General features: G+C 28.5%; 1 protein-coding gene across 1 annotated transcript in view; it reads right to left on the minus strand.

Annotated features, from left to right (window-relative positions):
- Positions 1-10,077: 10,077 nt before the first annotated feature.
- Positions 10,078-18,947, minus strand: part of LOC136080014 (uncharacterized) — a 134,933-nt gene continuing 126,063 nt past the window's right edge. The window contains exon 10 of the mRNA XM_065796652.1: positions 10,078-10,313. Within this exon, the coding sequence (XP_065652724.1) occupies positions 10,240-10,313 (74 nt within the window). The 3' untranslated portion in view covers positions 10,078-10,239. The remainder of the gene's footprint in view (positions 10,314-18,947) is intronic.

Consider the following 18,947-nt stretch of genomic DNA (forward strand, 5'->3'; position numbering starts at 1 on the left):
ATATTAAAATGTATAAATAAATATTTACATGGCCAGGACAAAAAGAAGACAAAAATGGTCTTATCATTATGCCCTTAACTTAGTAAAGAAAGAATTTCAGCACTTTACTGCAGAAACATATTCAACTGGAGTAATAAAACCACAAAATAAGTTTAATAATTGTTGTGACTATTTAAAATGTATATTTCATTATAAAGATCACAAGCCTCAAGAGTGTGAAACGATAAAAGTTTAGATGAAAAGGAGATGTTTCAAATGTTTAAATATTAAACATCTCTCAAAGGATTGTACTAAAAAATGAAATTTTTCATCTGTTTAAATTTGCATCATACAGCAATTTGTACTAATAAGGTACCAACTAAGAAAATAGATATTCAAGAAAACAGTTCATTGTGATTCGTAGCTGGTTCGTTATCAAAGTATAAAAATTCAGTTTTATTGCAAACACCAAAGTCACTGTAACCTAAAATAGCATTATTCAACCTGCATGTGTAATACTCGATTAAAGTTCACAACTAAGTTACACCTCACCATGATTGCAAAATAAACTTATTTTTAAAACATTAGATACAAGAAGAATCATTATTAATACATTTGTAAATCAGAGTAAAACTGAGCTTTTAGAAAGGGTTTGACTTACTGTTAAGGTTACTAATGGTTGTTTTATTTTAATTTCTTGTTTTGTCAAGGACATATGTGCCCCGTAAATAGTCAAAATATTGATTTTGCTATTAAAAAATTATAATCATCTTAAGGGTCTTCTAAACATTGGCTGATGCTGTTGCAGATGGTCCTACAAGTATTGATATTCTGGTAAAAGCAGATTTTTACTGGAAATTCTTTGGTGATTAATTGTTTGTGGTAGTTCTGGACAGGTTGCGTTGAAGTTTAATCTTGGTTATTTATGTGTTGAATGGTTGCTCATGTAAAATAAAAGTAAATATATAATATAATTGCTACAGAAAATATTTAACGTTTAACGTCGTTCCAGTAGTTACTAGACCTAGAAAGAGCCCGTTCTCAAAATGCACGCTCTCATTGGAGAAAGATCTCTTAAGCGAATTAAAACTTTTTTCTTTTGGAATTTAGTTATTATTTATTAGTTTAGAAATATTGCATAAAGTATCGAATTAGATAAATAATCATCGTTAAGATCATATTATAATTGAAGTATGCATAGAAAATAGTTATATATATCATTTTTATTAGCTATAAAGGAGAAAGGATAACTCTATCAATTTTTTATATCGCTTACGTTTTGTTTGTTTTAGTTTTTCTTTTAGCTTTATTTTTTTTTTGCAGTTTTTATTATTTTCATATTTCAAACGGAAAATAGGTAAATGGATGAGGCCAAATTATTTTTTTTACAACAAAAAAGCTATACTAATGCTATTTCCATAAATTGGTTATAACTACTTTAAAATTTCTGTGATGCTATTAAATATTTTTGTTCTTTTTATATAGCATTTAGAAACATTATTGGCACAATTAAAATTGTGCCAACACTGACATAGCATGTCACATGTTATTGCATGTAAAGGTTAAATTTGTTATAAGAATCACAGTTCATATGAAAAAAATAAATTAAGGTAAAGAGTATTGTTTGTATATATATATATCTTGTTTACTTTGAATGTTTTTAAATTTTCTTGCGTCATTTTTTAAAATGTTTGTTTCAGTATGTTAATTGTTTACATATATGCTTTTTCGATAAGTATGTGTATGTGGAAATATGTGCTTTATAGTTGTCTTATCAATGTTTTTTTTTTATAATGTAAATTGTTTTTTTATTATTTGTGTATGTGTTAATATGTGTTGAACAGTTATTTTATAAATGTGTTTAATTTGTATATAAGGTATATATTTAACCTTATAAAGATATTTAAACACATTTATTGTGTTTATAGTTGGTACATATGTTTATATTACGTTGTTTCCATGTTTTCAAAGTACTATGACTTAGTAAACGTGTAGAGCAAGATTTGTCAACCATGCCAGCCAAGTGATGTACTTAAAACAGAGGGTTATACCACAATGTTTAGTGTCACAGTTACTAGGTCTAGGTGTTTTCAAGCCTTTATTAATAATTATTCTAAAATACATAATAATATATTTTAAAAACATTTTGCGTAATGATGTTACTTATGTTCTGTTATATATGAATGTTTTGTTACTTAAAATATGTTATATGCATATTATATTAACTAATGGTGTGTGAAATTGTTGTGTGTTGTTGCTGTGTTATCTTTTGAGTTGATATACATTTGGCTTATCTTCACGTTGATGTCTATTGTTAAAAATGATAAATAAATGATTTTATTATTAAAAATCACTACTTTTAATCATTTACTATAAGCCAAGACAAATTATTTTGCCATATATACAATTTGTTTTATCTCAATTTGATTTTTTGTCTTTGGCACTGTTTACTACATGATTTTGCTATATATTTTGAAATCATGATGTTTCAGCATAAATTATTATGCAAAAGCTAACATGAAATAATAATATTTAACAATTGCTGCTCTGTTAAATCACAACAGCTTTTCTTTATAAGGTTTATTGATTTTCATTTTTTGTATATAATGTTTTTCTTATTTGTTTACTTATTCGTTACATTTTTTATTTTAGATTTATCACATGATTATTTATGTGGTATAGAAGAACAAAATATTTTAAGGTTTTGTGAATTTTTTAAAAACGTTTACTAATAATATTTTTAAAGAAATAATATTGAAGTTTGCAAAAAAGGGTTTACAACGTATTTTTTTTTTTTAGTTTTCTGTGTTAGCAGTATGTCTATTATTAGAATTGCAGGTTTTTAAAAATTTCTTTTGTTATTAATTGCTAAGTTAATTTTTTTCAAACATCTCCGAGCTGATTTATATATTTGTTTAAATCATTAAATTGTTGTATAATTTATTTTAATCGACAGTTTGTTATAAATAAAAGTTATTTGTGCGTGCTAGTAGATTAGAAAAAAAATTGTATAGGATATATCACAATCTTCAAGATTCGTTTAAGATCTTTTGTTACTTTTATTTAAAAGTTAAGTTGAAATAGATGATATTAGGCTGTGAGCAGATATTAGTTTAGAAAATGGAAATGTTAATAGGCAAGTTAATCGTCGCAGAAATGAAAGAGGCTTGAGCGAAATGAAATTATTAATCGCCAAAATGCTAGAAATGCTGCTTGGCAAGCAGTAAATAATTCAAACCTAAATGAGGAGAGCTTGGTTATGCAAGTTGAAATCAATTATTGCAGAAATAAAAGAGATAGACTTAGGTGAGATAAAATTATTAGTCAACAAAATACTAGATATGCTGTTTTACACGAAAGAAGAAATTGTATAGCAAGAAGTAATAGTCTTCCAGATTATAATTATTTAGGGGACATGACTATATTTGTCAGCATTGTGGTGCTATGAAATTTCCTGATGAAACACATTTTTTGTGTTGTCATAATGAAAAGTTGGTTTATTTGCAACCTTCACCATTTTCACAAGATTTTTGTAATGGAAATTATGCAAATGGAAATGCAAATCTAAATTTTTTTAAATATATTAAAAATTATGATGTCTGTCTTTCTGTTACTTCATTCATAGCTAATGTAGTTCAACCCATGAATCATGGGCCGCCATGTTTGAGAATATGTGGTCACTTTTTTCATGGTATAGGTATTGTTAGGCCAAATCAAAATGTTCTATCAACATATTGTCAACTATACATCTATGATCCACTTGCAGCAGTAAATTTTAAAATGCAACAACGTGGTAATGATCTTTGCTAAATGATTTAATATTTCGATTGCAAAATATTTTTAGTGAAGAGAACCAAATTGCCCATGCATTTAAAAACATAGCTGAAATGGAAGATAACAAAATTCGTTGAGCAGCTATAGAAGGTCGCTCAGTCTCAGTTGTAAAAAGATCTTTACTTGAAGGGCAAGATAGACATTGCTACAATCTCCCTTCACATGGTGATGTTGCAGTTGTATTTGTTGGCGAAGATGGTGCTCCACCTGTTTTCCGGGAAGTTGTTATTTACCCAAGAGGCCATTCTCTTAAAACTATATCAAGTATGTCTGCCAACTTAGATATCCTATGGTTTATTCTCTATTTTTTTCAAGGGGTGATGCTGGTTGGCATAACCAATTGGTTCACAACCCTGAACGTGCTACATTGGTTAAAAGTCATTTTAAATTATCTCATTATTACAACTATAGACTTTCAGTTATACAATTAATTTAAACAGAAAAACGAGTAATAAGATGCCTAACACAAACATGTAAACAACCTTAGAAATGATCATAATATTAGGCAAGAACGTGTTGTAGTTTTGCCTTCAACAATGTAGAAAGTCATAGAGCTTTATTTTATTTAATTTGTTTTAATATAGTAGTTTTAATAAAAAAATGTTTGTTCCAAGTTTTTTGCTTTTCTGTTTTCAGATTTTTAAGAACTAAGCAACTTAGCTAAGCAAATTTTGTTATATATTTTAGTGCAATTGGAAAGAGCTGAAAACTATATTTTAGAGCAATTTGAAATAGATGACAAGATTTTCAGTCACTTCAGATCACTTTATTGTTATTTTTTATTATTATTAGAAAGCCTCAAAATTACATTACTAGTTCTACTGTCAAAAAATATTAAAATTTTTATCTTTGTCTGTATATGAATATTTTCTCTTAGAATATATAAATATACACATACTCTTAAATTCCTTTATTTTTTTTATTACTTAAGAGTAAAATATACCGACTAATATTGCTTCATCTTTTACAGTTTTAGATTGTGTATTGTAGTCTAGATTCTTTTTTAATTTAGAATTTATTGATGTAAATAAGCATTGTTTTAGTTTTGATAAACAACTTATATATATATATATATATATATATATATATATATATATATATATATATATATATATATATATATATATATATATATATATATATATATATATATATATATATATATATATATATATATATATATATATATATATATATATATATATATATATATATACGTATGTAAACTTAAAAAAAGATCTGGATTTTCAATCATCTTAAGTTAAAATTTAGTCTTTAAATAGAAATGATCACAATTTGTAAGATTCTTTTACATTTACTTATTATTCTATTGTAACAATAGTAATATTACTGGTAGCATGTTTAAAGAATACAGTGAAATTGAAATCGCTAATAATAGGCAAATAATTTATTTGTGTAAATTCTAATTGGCGAAATAAATTGCTGTTCAAATGAAAGAGATAGAGCAAGGCAAGATGAAAATAGTCATTGTTGAATTGTAAAATATGCTGCTCGTCGAGCAGAAAACTTACTTTCCAGAATTCAGTGTCAAGCTGTGTTAATATTTTTTATTTGATTTTAAACACTTTAGAACAATACTAAGAATAAATTTTACTATTTGCAGTAACAGTTGATAACATTTTTATATGATTTTAAACTTTTTTATAAATTTAAACATAGTTATGCTCTTTTTTTTTAGTTGCCTTTGTCATCATTTGATTAGTTTGCTAACTGTTGAAACATGGTTTTAATTTTGTAAATTTAATGAGTTGAAATTTACTCTATTAATCATTAGTCAACAGTTAGAGATAAGCTGGAACTTCAAGTAATAAAGGTAAAAATAATTTTGTTTACTGGTAACTTAATAAAACCAGTTAATATTATTTATTGCGTGTCGTTTTTGCTATATTTAGTATGCTGCTTTGTAAACACTTTCTCTCCCTCTTTCTCTAAGATGAGTGTTAAATGAGAATTAGTACAGGAAGCATCAATAAAACATGCAATTACTGAGCTCTTATGTATTTCTTAATACCACAATTGATAATGACCATGTATATAAAATATTTTACGAGTTGCTTGCTATTTTCTGGTATAACTGTTCAAATAGTTTAACCACAATTGTAATAAAAAAAAAATTTTTTTAGTTCAAGTATTTTATTTGATAAAATATCTTAATGATTTGTGGTGTTATTTAGCCATGTTTTTACATTAAATTGTCTAGCCTTTTTATGATATTTTCTTTTTTAATTATTTTGAAGAGACATTGTATTGTCTGTAATGTGTGCTTACAAATATTTTATGCTATGCGCTCATGTTTCTGTGTTTTGTGTTGAAAGAGCTGAGGTGTTATGGCTATTTTTTTAATTCTTTATATTTTCTTTCATATTGTTATTTTAACTCTACTTACAATAAAATACAAATGATACTATGGTAAATAAAAATTGTAATTATTTTTTATTTCTTTTTTTAGGTGTTGACAGTTTTTATGTGTGTAACAGTCGTTAACTATAAGCAATGGTTTAATTACTAATAACCCGTTTTACGGGTTGCTTACTGGTACTTTGTGTAAATACGGTAATATGTTTTTAGCGGTAATACTTTATATGTTTCTAGAGGTTCAATCTGATTTTGTTGAGAATAATTATGATTTGAAATATTTTTAAGAGAAATGTGGGGTCATAAGAATAATTATAAGGAAAATGATTTAGTATTTCATAATTTTAAAGAATCCCCTTATTTTGATGAAAGTTCGGGTTGTGATATGGTTGATTTACCATTTCGGTTTGATCATTTTTTATTTCCTGATAAATATTACTTATGAGTAAATCGACTATATTCTCTCAAAAATCGATTTTTAAAAAATAAAGGTTTGTTCAATTCATATAATGATATTCTTAAAGACCAATTATCTTAGGGTATCAATGAAAAAATTAATGATTTTAATGCTGAAAATGTACATCATAGCCTCACTGACCGGTAAAGCGTGATAATAAAACTACCACTAAAGTTCAAATGGTATTTGATGCCAATAAACATATTCTGGAGCATTACTTAATCAATATTTATATTCAGGTCCTAGTTTGACTACATCACTTTTTGGAACTTTCTTACGATTACGTTCTAAAAGATTTGCTTTTATTACAGATATTAGGAAGACCTTTCTTCATAAAGGTCTAACAAATAAATGTCGAGAATACGTTAGATTGTGGTATGATGACATTGTTAATTTAACTGTTAAAAATTTATTTAACAAAAGATTAATAACATATCGTCTATGTAGAGTGTTATTTAGATCAACCTCTTCTCCATTTTTATTTAATGGAATTTTCAAACTACATTTGGAGCAATATTTAAGAAGTAATCCTTCATATGTTAATAAACTTGTAAATAGTCTGAGGATGTAAATTCTTGTTTTGATAAAGTAAATCAATGCATTGACGTTTACAAGTGTTGTAAATTAATATTAAAAGAAGATGGATTCCATCTTTGGAAATTCGAATCCAAATATAAAGATGAAACAGAAATTTTTTAAGATGAGCCAATTATCGAAAAAGATATCGATAAAAGAAAAAAAAATTCTTGGTATTATCTGGAACAAACGAAATCACACTTTAACTTATCAATTAAAAGGCAAATGAAAATTGCTATTAGCATGCCAAGAAAAATAGACGTTCTAACTTTTATTGCCACTATATATCCTTTAGGACTTTTGTTGTTTAGCTATAATTATTATTTCAGAAGTTGAATATTTCTAAATTAAGTTGGGATAGTTATTTTGTCAAAAATTTTTTGACAAAATGTCAAATAATAATTAATAATTTGTGGTTAGCAGGTAGTATAAACTTACAACGATGACCATTTTTATATACCTCTATATAAGATAGAACCTCATGGATTCGCAGATGCAAGTAATAAGGCTTACGGATGTTGTATTTACTTTCGTTTTTTAATGCAACTCATTCGTTTTCTATTTTAATAACTTCTAAGTCTAGGATTGGTTCAGCAAATAAGTCATTAGTACCTCGCCTTGCACTCACTTCTAATTAGCTGGTAGCTGAGTTGTTATATGCATATGATTTTTATAAAGTTTGTTTGGACAGACTCTACAATATGCCTATATATCGGATTAATAATACAACTTAGAAATATGAAGTTTTTATCCAGAACAGGCTAAATAACATTAGAAGTTTATATGATATCACACATCATGGAAGTATGTCAAATTCAATAGAAACCCAGCTGATACTATTTCATGAGGCCGTCTTTTACCTAACTTAGAAAAACAGACTATATGGTACAATGAACCTGACTCTCTCAGTAGTTTGGAAATTCAATGGCCAGTTTATGAATATTTTCAGGATCATTTGGAAATATTGCATTTAAGCTGTTTTATTGATATTAATGTTAATAATATAGATGATTTTGTTATATATATGTTGAGGTTTAATACGTATGATAAATTATTGCGATTTACAGCATGGATGTTACGAATCATTTAAAATTTCAAAGCAAGAATTAATAAATCAATAACGTTGTAAATACCTTATAGATAAAACACATCCAGCATGTTTTAACAAAACGTTCATTTAAACAATTATGTCAAGATTTAGGACTTAAAGAAGTGGTGGCATTGTTCGTTGTCAAGGGAATTGGAAATTGCACCATTATCATACATGCTAAATTTCCAATTTTCTTACTTCGCAGAAGTTATTTTTCGAAGCTTGTTATCCAGAAAGCTCATGTCCTTGTAAAACATAATAATGTTAAAGAAACTCTCGGTGAACTGCAGAATAGATGGGTTTCCAAGGCGAGGTCTCTAATAAATAGTATAAATAAAAAATGTTTTATTTGTAAAAGGTTTGAAGGGAAACCATATTTTTACCCTCTGTCTCCACCCTTACCAGTAAGTAGGCTTATTCAATAATGCGCTTTTGAAAACTCTGGGGTGGATTATGCTGATCCCTTATATGTCAAATATTTAGATGAATCAAATATTATAAATAAAGATGGTTATTTTTGTTCACATGCTGTAGTGAATGATTGCTTTGCAGGAAGTGCACATTGTGGTCTTCAAAGATTATTTGCGCGACAAGGGGTGCCTTCAGAGATTATTTGACAGCGACACACAGTTAGCTTTAGAAGAAACACAAGCATTTGTTGTATTAATGGCAATCAAATAGCAATTTAATATAGCAGCTGCTCCTTGGTTGAGATTAATATTTGAAAGACTTATTAGATCTACAAAACGCTGCTTAAAAAAGATATTAGCTTATTCAAGAATAACGTATGAAGAGTTATTAACCATAGTTCTTGAAGAAGAATGCGTTATAAAGAATAGACCTTAAACGTTCATTTATAAAGAACCAGGAGATGCGGTGGTAACACCGAATTATTTTGAATTTTGGAGGAAGTTAAATTTGAAGTTCATACCTGAATCGTCAGCAAATGATAATAATATAGGTATAAATCAACTTGATTGAATATGACATGACAAACTAAAACTGAAAGTAACAAAAAGCAATTTGTCGACAAAGGACTAGTTCCGCTTTTTATAGATGGTTCTTTGCCGGGTGGAGTGCTGCGATAGTGCTCAAGTGTTTATCTCATATTAGAGAGTTTAAGCATACAAGCGTTATGTCGAGGCAGTGGTAGGAATACATGAGCCTATCATCTTACATAACTTTTGTTTTGAACTATTTGCTATAACATTTGAGGTTAAAATCTCTCTAAATCCCAATGTCATTTTTTAGTTTAAAGTAAACGTTAATGTAGATTTTCTAGTATAATTGCTTTTTTTTGGAATTGTTCTGGGGAATTGTTTATGAAAATATTTTGGAAACAATATAAACAAAATAACTCATGAAAATTAATGACTTGAAAAGCGCCTGTTGACAGTTTTTCATGCTTAGCGTTTTTTGAATTTGCCGTGGTAGCAAACTTGCTAACGTTTGTACTAACACCGCTTGTAAGTAACGCGTGTATGCTTAAACTCTCTTTTATTAGGTTGTGCATGGCTCTTGTTATCACGTGATCGGCATGCGAATTTGTAAATAGTTTTATAGTTGCACGCTAGCAGTTCTCAGCCGTAGTCATAGCTCGTATCTTGTTAATGTTGTATTTATAACGAGAGAAAGCTGATATATTTAAATTAATAAACATATTATTGCATTCTTATTGGTCTTATACCCCAAAACAATAATTTGTACTAACATAGGTTGTAAAATTTTTTCAACGGCATAATTTAATGTACAAAAAAAAAAGAAAAATTTGACTAAAATTTAATTAGAAGAAAAAAAAACAATGACAATATTGCAATCGAATGAAATTGACGAAAATAAATATCAATAAATAAGAGAAAGCAATCTTATATTATTAATTTTTATAGTTGTATAAATATTTGTTGCTATTAACAAAAAGAATATAAATTTATTTATTCCATTTGACTCGTAGCGTCCACAAGCTTGATGAACTATTGCGATAAAACAATCCTTCTGCGTTTCCTAGTCAAAAATAAAAATGAAACAATAATTAGAGTTAGACAGATTCAAATATTAAATTATTTATAAATAAAATCTGAGGAAATTTTTCTTTTTGAAAGAATCTTTTTTATTAAAACAATCATTGACTGTTTGTCATCACTATATTGTTACTAAAGTAGAAACTTGTCACCATAATTATATAATTTTTGTTATTATTATTGTATTTAAAAATAAAATAAAAGCACTCACAAAGATTACACGCATAGATCTTTTGTGTCTATAAACTGATAACAAGAATGAAAGTATATCTAGTTTGACGCAAAAAGAAAATCGTTGTCTGCATTTGACACACAAAATTATAAATGTTCGTTTATTCTTTTTATTTTTATGGAACTCAGAGTTTCATAACTTTTTTACCATGTTTTAAAATTTCATGACTTCTTTTCCATAATTTTCATTAAACTCTATTAAACCATTGCACTTCAAAAAAAAAAAGGCCGACAGTAATATTTTGAAGTCCCTAATGATAAATAAGCGGATAGGTACGTAAAACCACTAATTATAGACTTTGCCTTTTTAAGCACCTGTATGCCTTCAATCAACCTGCCGCAACGCGTACGTACGCATTCTTTGTTACAAAATCAGCCCCTTTTCCAAAGAATAAACACTTGAAAATATTAAAAACAAAAAAACTTTTACTTAATTTGACATTTCTATGTTTCGTGTTATAATTTTGAATTTTTAAACTCGTTAAATTAAAAAAGAAAGAGTTCAACTTTTTAGGAGAGATTGGAACGAAAGATATACAGTAAGTAAAACAGTAAGTAAGAACGAGAGATATGCAGTAAGCTTTCAACAGCCTATGCGCATTTGTAAACGTTTTGGTCACCCCACCTAACCCTCTGTTATTCACTGGCATTAAAACAAGTATATGTGAATAAGGTATAATTGGATGGTATCGGTCACATATTTGGAGATATTAAAAATGAGCAATTTTTTAATATAAATAATAATAAATTTAATATAATTCACAAAGCAATAATGGTTATTTCTTTAATTCTAACAAAAAGGCCCTACATTTGAAAAAAGGTGTTTTTAAAGTGTTTATTTTCATTGGTAAAAAGCTAAAAAGCTTATATTTCTGAATGATGACATTTTCATTCCAACACGCATTTTTTTTTCAAATGTGTTGAGAACAGTCCAATACTTAAGGTTTGGCAATAAAACTGAATTTGTTCCCATATAGCCCCAGCAGTGTACAGTGTACAATGTTTTTAAGTCTAATTTTATAACAATAAAGATGTTAATGGTTTTGGTCTTTAGTATCATAATTTTTTTAAACTGATTTGCTTTATTATTATACAATGAACTTCATATTTATGCTGAGGATCTCCAAAATTAATAATACATTGAAGATAGAATGATATTAACTGTTTAAGTCTGCACACAAAGCTAGTGTTAATCATAAAACAATTAAAGAGTTTTTTGTTTAGAGCAAATAAAAAAGTCTGCCAGACTTTTTTTGAAAGTTGTTTACGCTTGCAATTTCTGGTATATTTTTCTTAGTGTACTCCAATGGGCTCCCTCCAAAGCTACACGTTAAACAAATCCGCTGCCCACATAAAATTGGAAAAAAACTCAAACACCACCAGCGGTACAATTAGATCGAGTGCGGGAGCCAGCAATGGTGGCTCAACCCGTTTTACTTTATTTATGTCTTATTTGATTCGTTCTATTATTTGATTAGTTTTTTTACAGTCATGATTATTAGTTATTTGATTAGTTTTACTACAATCACGATTATTTTTTTTGTTTTGTGTACAAAAATAAAATAAAATTTCATGGAAAATGATTTTAAATTTAATAATGTATTTACAGAAATAATTTACTTTAGATTAGTTATTCTTAAATATTGTTTACCTTGATCAATATTGATCCAATCATAACTTTTTAACATAATGTTTTTGGTTAATCATTTAACCTAAAACTTGTGTGACTTGTGGATGATTAAAACTTGAAGCAAATCTACAGCAACATGCGTGGGTAATTTTAAAATTAACTTCCTTTAAAATCTGACTCAAATACTTTATTTAATAATTTAAAAATCAAAAAATCATGGTTTTCAATAACCAAGTACGATTTTTACCTTTGCAATAATGTATTATAGAATAGACAGAGTATTATAGAGTAAACAGATTATTATAGAATAAACAGAGTATTATAGAGTAAACAGAGTATTATGGAGTAAACAGAGTATTATAGAGTAAACAGAGTATTATAGAGTAAACAGAGTATTATAGAGTAAACTGAGTATTGTAGAGTAAATAGAGTATTATAGAGTAAATAGAGTATTATAGAGTAAACAGAGTATTATAGAGTAAACAGAGTATTATAGAGTAAACAGAGTATTATAGAGTAAACAGAGTATTATAAAGTAAACAGAGTATTATAGAGTAAACAGAGTATTATAGAGTAAACAGAGTATTATAAAGTAAACAGAGTATTATAGAGTAAACAGAGTATTATAGAGTAAACAGAGTATTGTAGAGTAAATAGAGCATTATAGAGTAAGTAGAGTATTATAGAGTAAATAGAGTATTATAGAGTAAACAGAGTATTATAGAGTAAACAGAGTATTATAGAGTAAATAGAGTATTATGGAGTAAACAGAGTATTATAGAGTAAACAGAGTATTATAGAGTAAACAGAGTATTATAGAGTAAACTGAGTATTGTAGAGTAAATAGAGTATTATAGAGTAAATAGAGTATTATAGAGTAAACAGAGTATTATAGAGTAAACAGAGTATTATAGAGTAAACAGAGTATTATAGAGTATACAGAGTATTATAGAGTAACAGAGTATTATAGTGTTAACAGAGTATTATAAAGTAAACAGAGTATTATAAAGTAAACAGAGTATTATTAAGTAAACAGAGTATTATAGAGTAAACAGAGTATTATAGAGTAAACAGAGTATTATAGAGTAAACAGAGTATTATAGAGTAAACAGAGTATTATAGAGTAAACAGAGTATTATTGAGTAAACAGAGTATTATTGAGTAAACAGAGTAAATAGAGTCTAATCCAATAATTCATGCTTTTTTGTCGTCCAAAATTTAAAAAAGATTATTATGATTACTTACATATTTTGATTTTTTCTTACTCGTTACTAATTTGTTTTTCTTTACAAAAGAACACTGGGTTTTAAAAAAAATAAAATATAATGCGATAACGATAATCATGAATATTTAGAAATATTTTGACAAGTATAATAACATTGTGTGAAATTCAAAATTATATTATGTAAGAAGTCTGCAAACTTGTAGTTATCTAGAAAACATACAGTGTTTTATACTGAATCAAGTTTAAAATAATGAACAGGACAGTTTCTTTAATAGGAATTGTCTTCATCTTTGTCTTCTGAGCGACAACATTTATTATAGCTGGCGACAGCGACAGCATTTATTATAGCTGGCGACAACATTTATTATAGATGTTAACAAAGCTAATAATACTTGAATCGTTTAAAATGTTCAAAGTTTTACCATCTATTAGCGTCATATATAGTTTATGAATATTTGTTTAAATTTTACTTTTACTTCAAAATCACTTAGTTTTTCAACTTGACGGGCTCATTTTATTCTTTCAAAACATTTTCTTTAGTTTCCTTTGTATACTCGAGAATGAGTGGCTTGCTTAACCATATAGATTAAGAGTGGAATGCAAGAAACGAAAGAAACAAACTTAAGTCAACTTTGCCTTGAACTTTACATTGTAACCAATAGCGGCAGAGTATGGATTTTCCCCACAAAAAATACTCTGCCGCTATTGGTTACAATGTAAAGTTCAAGTCGAACTTGACTCTAGTTCGCTTCTTGTATTCCACCCTAAGGTGCTTGATTGCTGCGCAAAATAAGGTTATTATTTGCATCTAATGTAAGAAGTATCACTGTAAGTGCGAATAAGGAAATATCCTATTTAACAAATCGATTAGCAAACTTCTGTTCGTAAGGAGTTTTCTTTGACATGCATTGTTAAGGAGCTTTAACAATGCATGTCAAAGAAAACTAAAGATAACTTTGTAAAACACTGGAATGCGCAGTCAATATTATTATTTATAAAAAACTAATAATTGAACTATAATGAAATGCAAAAGTAGTTGCCAACAAATTCTTTGATTTTTTTGAAAGCTTGTCAAAAGTTTGCTTATAATTAAGTATAAATTATTTAAAACACATTACTTAAAATAACGATCAATTTGGACTTAAATAAATATATTTCTTTTATTGTTGGAATTATTAATAGCCTATTTTATTAGTTTATAAATTTTCATTTTAAGTTGTATAAAGTTAACATTTCCCTATAACATTTTAAAGTTAAGTTACGTTTTAATCAGTTACAGATGGTAACAAGGTTTCATTCTGTAACTTTTAATTAAATGTTACGTAAATAAACTTAATAATGCAGTAAATGTTTGTTTTTTATTGCCGTATTGCTAAAAATCATCTTTTATTTTATTTTTATTGTAAAATGGCTTCGTCTCAATTGGTTACTGTGTCACGAAAAAAAAATAATTCTCAATTCGCAACGTTACTTCTCAATTGCTTTTTTTTTAACTTTAAAGTGTAACCAAATAAGACGTAACGTAACGTTACTAAATACAGATTCGAGACGTAGCTAAACTACGTGACATAAACGGATGTTTTTAACATTACGTTACGTTTTAATTGGTTACACTCTAACAAGTAACAAGATAGACGTAAGGTAACGTAAAATAAATTTAATTTGAGACGCGTTAAATTTGAGAATTGGTACTGTGGTTTATCCTCTTCCGGCTAATTGCCATATAGAGGCCACATTACCAAGGACCGCAAAGACATCCTCGGCTCCGAAAAGAGCGTCATAACCCTGCTCTACGGACCAAGAATAAGGTGATTTTATGAAGAACGAAGTTATGTTAGAGTGAAAGATAGAAGTAGTCGATTAAGAAAGATAGCATGAAGACAGTGGGGACAGGATTGCACGCGGTGTTAGAAGGTGCAATTAAAATTTGTTCGCAAATTAAATATTAATTAATACGTAACAGTCTTCATGCTAGCCTTCAGTCTTCATACGTTAAATTTGAGAATTAGGTATTATGGCTTATTCTCCTCCGGCTAGTTGCCATACAAAGACCACCATACCAAGGCACGCAAAGAAATGTTCAGCCCCCCAAGAAGGAGTGTCATAACCGCTTTACGTCCGAGAGTAAAGTGAGTTTTGGAAGAACGAAGTTATCTTAGAGCAAAAGAGAGAAGTAATCGTGTTAGAAAGATAGCATAGAGAAAGCGTACAGGATTGCACATGATGTTTGATTGTGCAATAGGTAGAAAACATGCCGAAATTAGGTTAACCTAATGACAGCAGGTGCGTAATAATTGTAAACTAATTTGTGAATTAGTTTTTAATTAATACGTGAATTTTAATTAATACGTAACATTACGTGTGACTAGGCTACAGTAAATAAAATATATATAAGAAATTAGATTGCTTGTGGGTTAGTTTTTTTAAAAAATACTTTGTTTATAACAATGGTCTGGACAAATGTATTCAATGCATTTACAATATTTTTAATTAAACAAAATTGTTAAACACTGTAACTCATTTATGAGTTATGGTATTCAACAATGCATTTGTCGAGACATTAGTATTTAAAAAAAGTTTTAGAAAAATATTTTTTTGTTAAAAAATTCAAATCGCAATGTTGCAATTAGTTAGTTGCAATTTCGCGAATCGAAAAGTTTTTTTCGTGACAAATTTGTTATATAAACAAAAATTAAAACGAATTTTTTGTACATAGCTAAAAGTTTGAAAAAGTACTAGTATGGTTTTTTTCAACTTATAATTATAAGTTAAGAGAAAACCATAACAATTATAAATATAACAGTGCACTTTTAATAAGTGTAAACTAATACGCAACATAACTTCAAAAAGATCTATACGTATTTTAATTGCGTCTCATATAGAGACTGGCCAACCGTCCTATGTGATCATTTTATTCGTTAATATCGATTATTTAGATTAATGATAAAAAAAAATCAAACGATTAAAAAGTTATTAAGAGCGAGTTTGCTATAAACGATCGCGCGACAAAAGAGCGTCCAAATGATAAAAACGAATAATATTTATGAAATTTGATTTTTAATCGATTCGGTTTTTTTAATTAAGGTAGCTGCAATAACTCGATTAAATTATTGTTCAGTTTACTTTAATAATACAAAATAATAATACTAACAGTAATAATTATTACTGTTACTATTATTATTTTGTATTATTATAAATGCTGTTTTATTTTCAGAATATATACATATATATATATATATATATATATATATAGATATATATATATATATATATACATATATATATATATATATATATATATATATATATATATATATATATATATATATATATATATATATATATATATATATATATATATATATATATATATATATATATATATATAGTGTCATTATCATGCCGAAACGTAAAAAAAGCGAGATATGGGACTATTTTGTGATCAATTCAAATGACACTAACTCTGCAATATGCAACTTTTGCAAAACTGTTATATCCAGGGGTGGTGGCAGAGTTTTTCAGTCATACACAACATCGAACATGCTAAAGCATTTAAAGACCTTTCATAATTCTGAAATCAAAAATCAGAAACATGATAAAGCTAGCGTTATCGATTTTAAAATATGCGAGGGTAGCTCTACCGCAGGACCATCTTGTAAATCCAGTCCTAACCCTGCTTTTGAAACTCCTAAAACGCCTAGGGAACCTCGATCTACTACACTCGCATCCGCATTCACAAGTCTCAAACTTAAGTCTGAGGATGCGGAGATCAAACCTAGAAGCTCTTCTTCCACAATTAGTTTTATAAAAATGAAGCCTAGATCTTCATCTACTAAACAACCAACTATACACCAAGTGTTTGCAAAGACCAGGACTCTCACGTCTACAGATCTGAAGGCAATAAAAATTCCAAGGCCTATTGCTGAAATGATATGCACAGATAACCAACCTGTTAGTATAGTAAAAAATCCCGGTTTCAAGAGGTTACTACAGTTTTTGGAGCCAAGGTATACGATACCAAGCAGAAAATACTTCTCGGCTATTGATATTCCTAGCATTTATCAGAAGGTAACAAGTAAAATTCAGTTCTTGGCAAAAAAAGCTAATCATGATAGTATAAATACCGACAAGTGGAGCCAACAGAACAAGATTGGTTGCGGTGTGGTATCTTTTCCTTATGAGTCCCACACCGCAACCAATCTAGTTAACTTTGTGAATGAATCATTTGAGCGTTGGGGACTACTTCAAAAACTCAATGTAGTAGTAAGAGATTATGCCAGAATTATTTTTTCTGCTATGTAAGTCGGAAGTTTACAAATATTCTTTGTCTTGCCCATACACTTCAGTTGGTTGTCAAAGACGGCTGCCTCGACAATGAACGCATATCTTTACTAACTGCTACCTATAGAAGAATAGTTTTTTTTCATTTTAAACATTCGGTTAAGTCATACAAACTTTTGAGACAATCTCAGGAGATTCTGGGACTGCCTAAACACAGAATTATTCAAGATAAGCCAACTAGATGGAATAGCACCTTCCACATGCTGAACCCTTTAATTGAACAAAAAGATGCGATTCTGTTGGTAACGTCACATTTTCCAAAAGCGACTCGACAAAACAAGGAGTTGTCAACCGGAGAATGGGATAATTTGGTTCCTCTCGTTGCTGCTTTAAAAGTGTTTGAAGAGGTCACGCTTACTGCAAGTTCATCGAAAGTGACCACATCAGAAGTTATCCCAATAATAAATGCAGTTAACATGTCAATTGATCGCATCAAGGACTACGGAAACTTTAAAGAATCTCTGTGTCAATCTTTGCATCGACGTTACGGAGACAGCGAGAACATAAATATATATGCTTTGCAACAATACTAAATCCCAGATTTAAAAACAAGATTTTTAGGAGCAGGATGATGGCTGAGAAAGCTGTTACTTTATTATTTGGCGAGTTAAATGCATTGGTCATAGACGAGGGTCATGAAATTAAAGCTGCTGAAAAACAAAAACCTACCTCACCTGCTCCAGGTGCTGTCTGGTCATTATATAACCAATTAATCAACAAAAATTCTGTAGTAAGTATTTTGCTTCTATATTAGTATTGTAATTTAAATATTGCAAGCCTATAAATTATTTTAATGTTTTAGATTTATACTGCGCATTGCACAATCCCAGACGAAGTAGCAGTGTACTTGAAAGAACCTCTACTTGCACGTCACGAGGACGTCTATGAATACTGGAGGAAATCCAAATTTCTTAACATGAAAAAACTAGCACAGAAATATTTAGGGACGCCTCTATGTACAGTGTTTTCGGAGCGGTTGTTTAATACTGCGGGTCTTATCTGCGACCGGAAAAGAAACCGGTTAGCTCCGGACCGAGTGCAAATGCTTGTGTTTTTGAACAAGAACCTCCCGTTTCTTAACTATCAGTACTAACGGTACTAATATCATATGTAAAAGCTGGTTGAAAAGACAACATTCTGTGTATCTGATCACTTTTACCATTACTTATGACTATACTTTTTGTTTCTTA

Source organism: Hydra vulgaris, chromosome 05 (genome assembly GCF_038396675.1).
Source record: "Hydra vulgaris chromosome 05, alternate assembly HydraT2T_AEP".
NCBI classification, from domain to species: Eukaryota; Metazoa; Cnidaria; class Hydrozoa; order Anthoathecata; family Hydridae; genus Hydra; species Hydra vulgaris.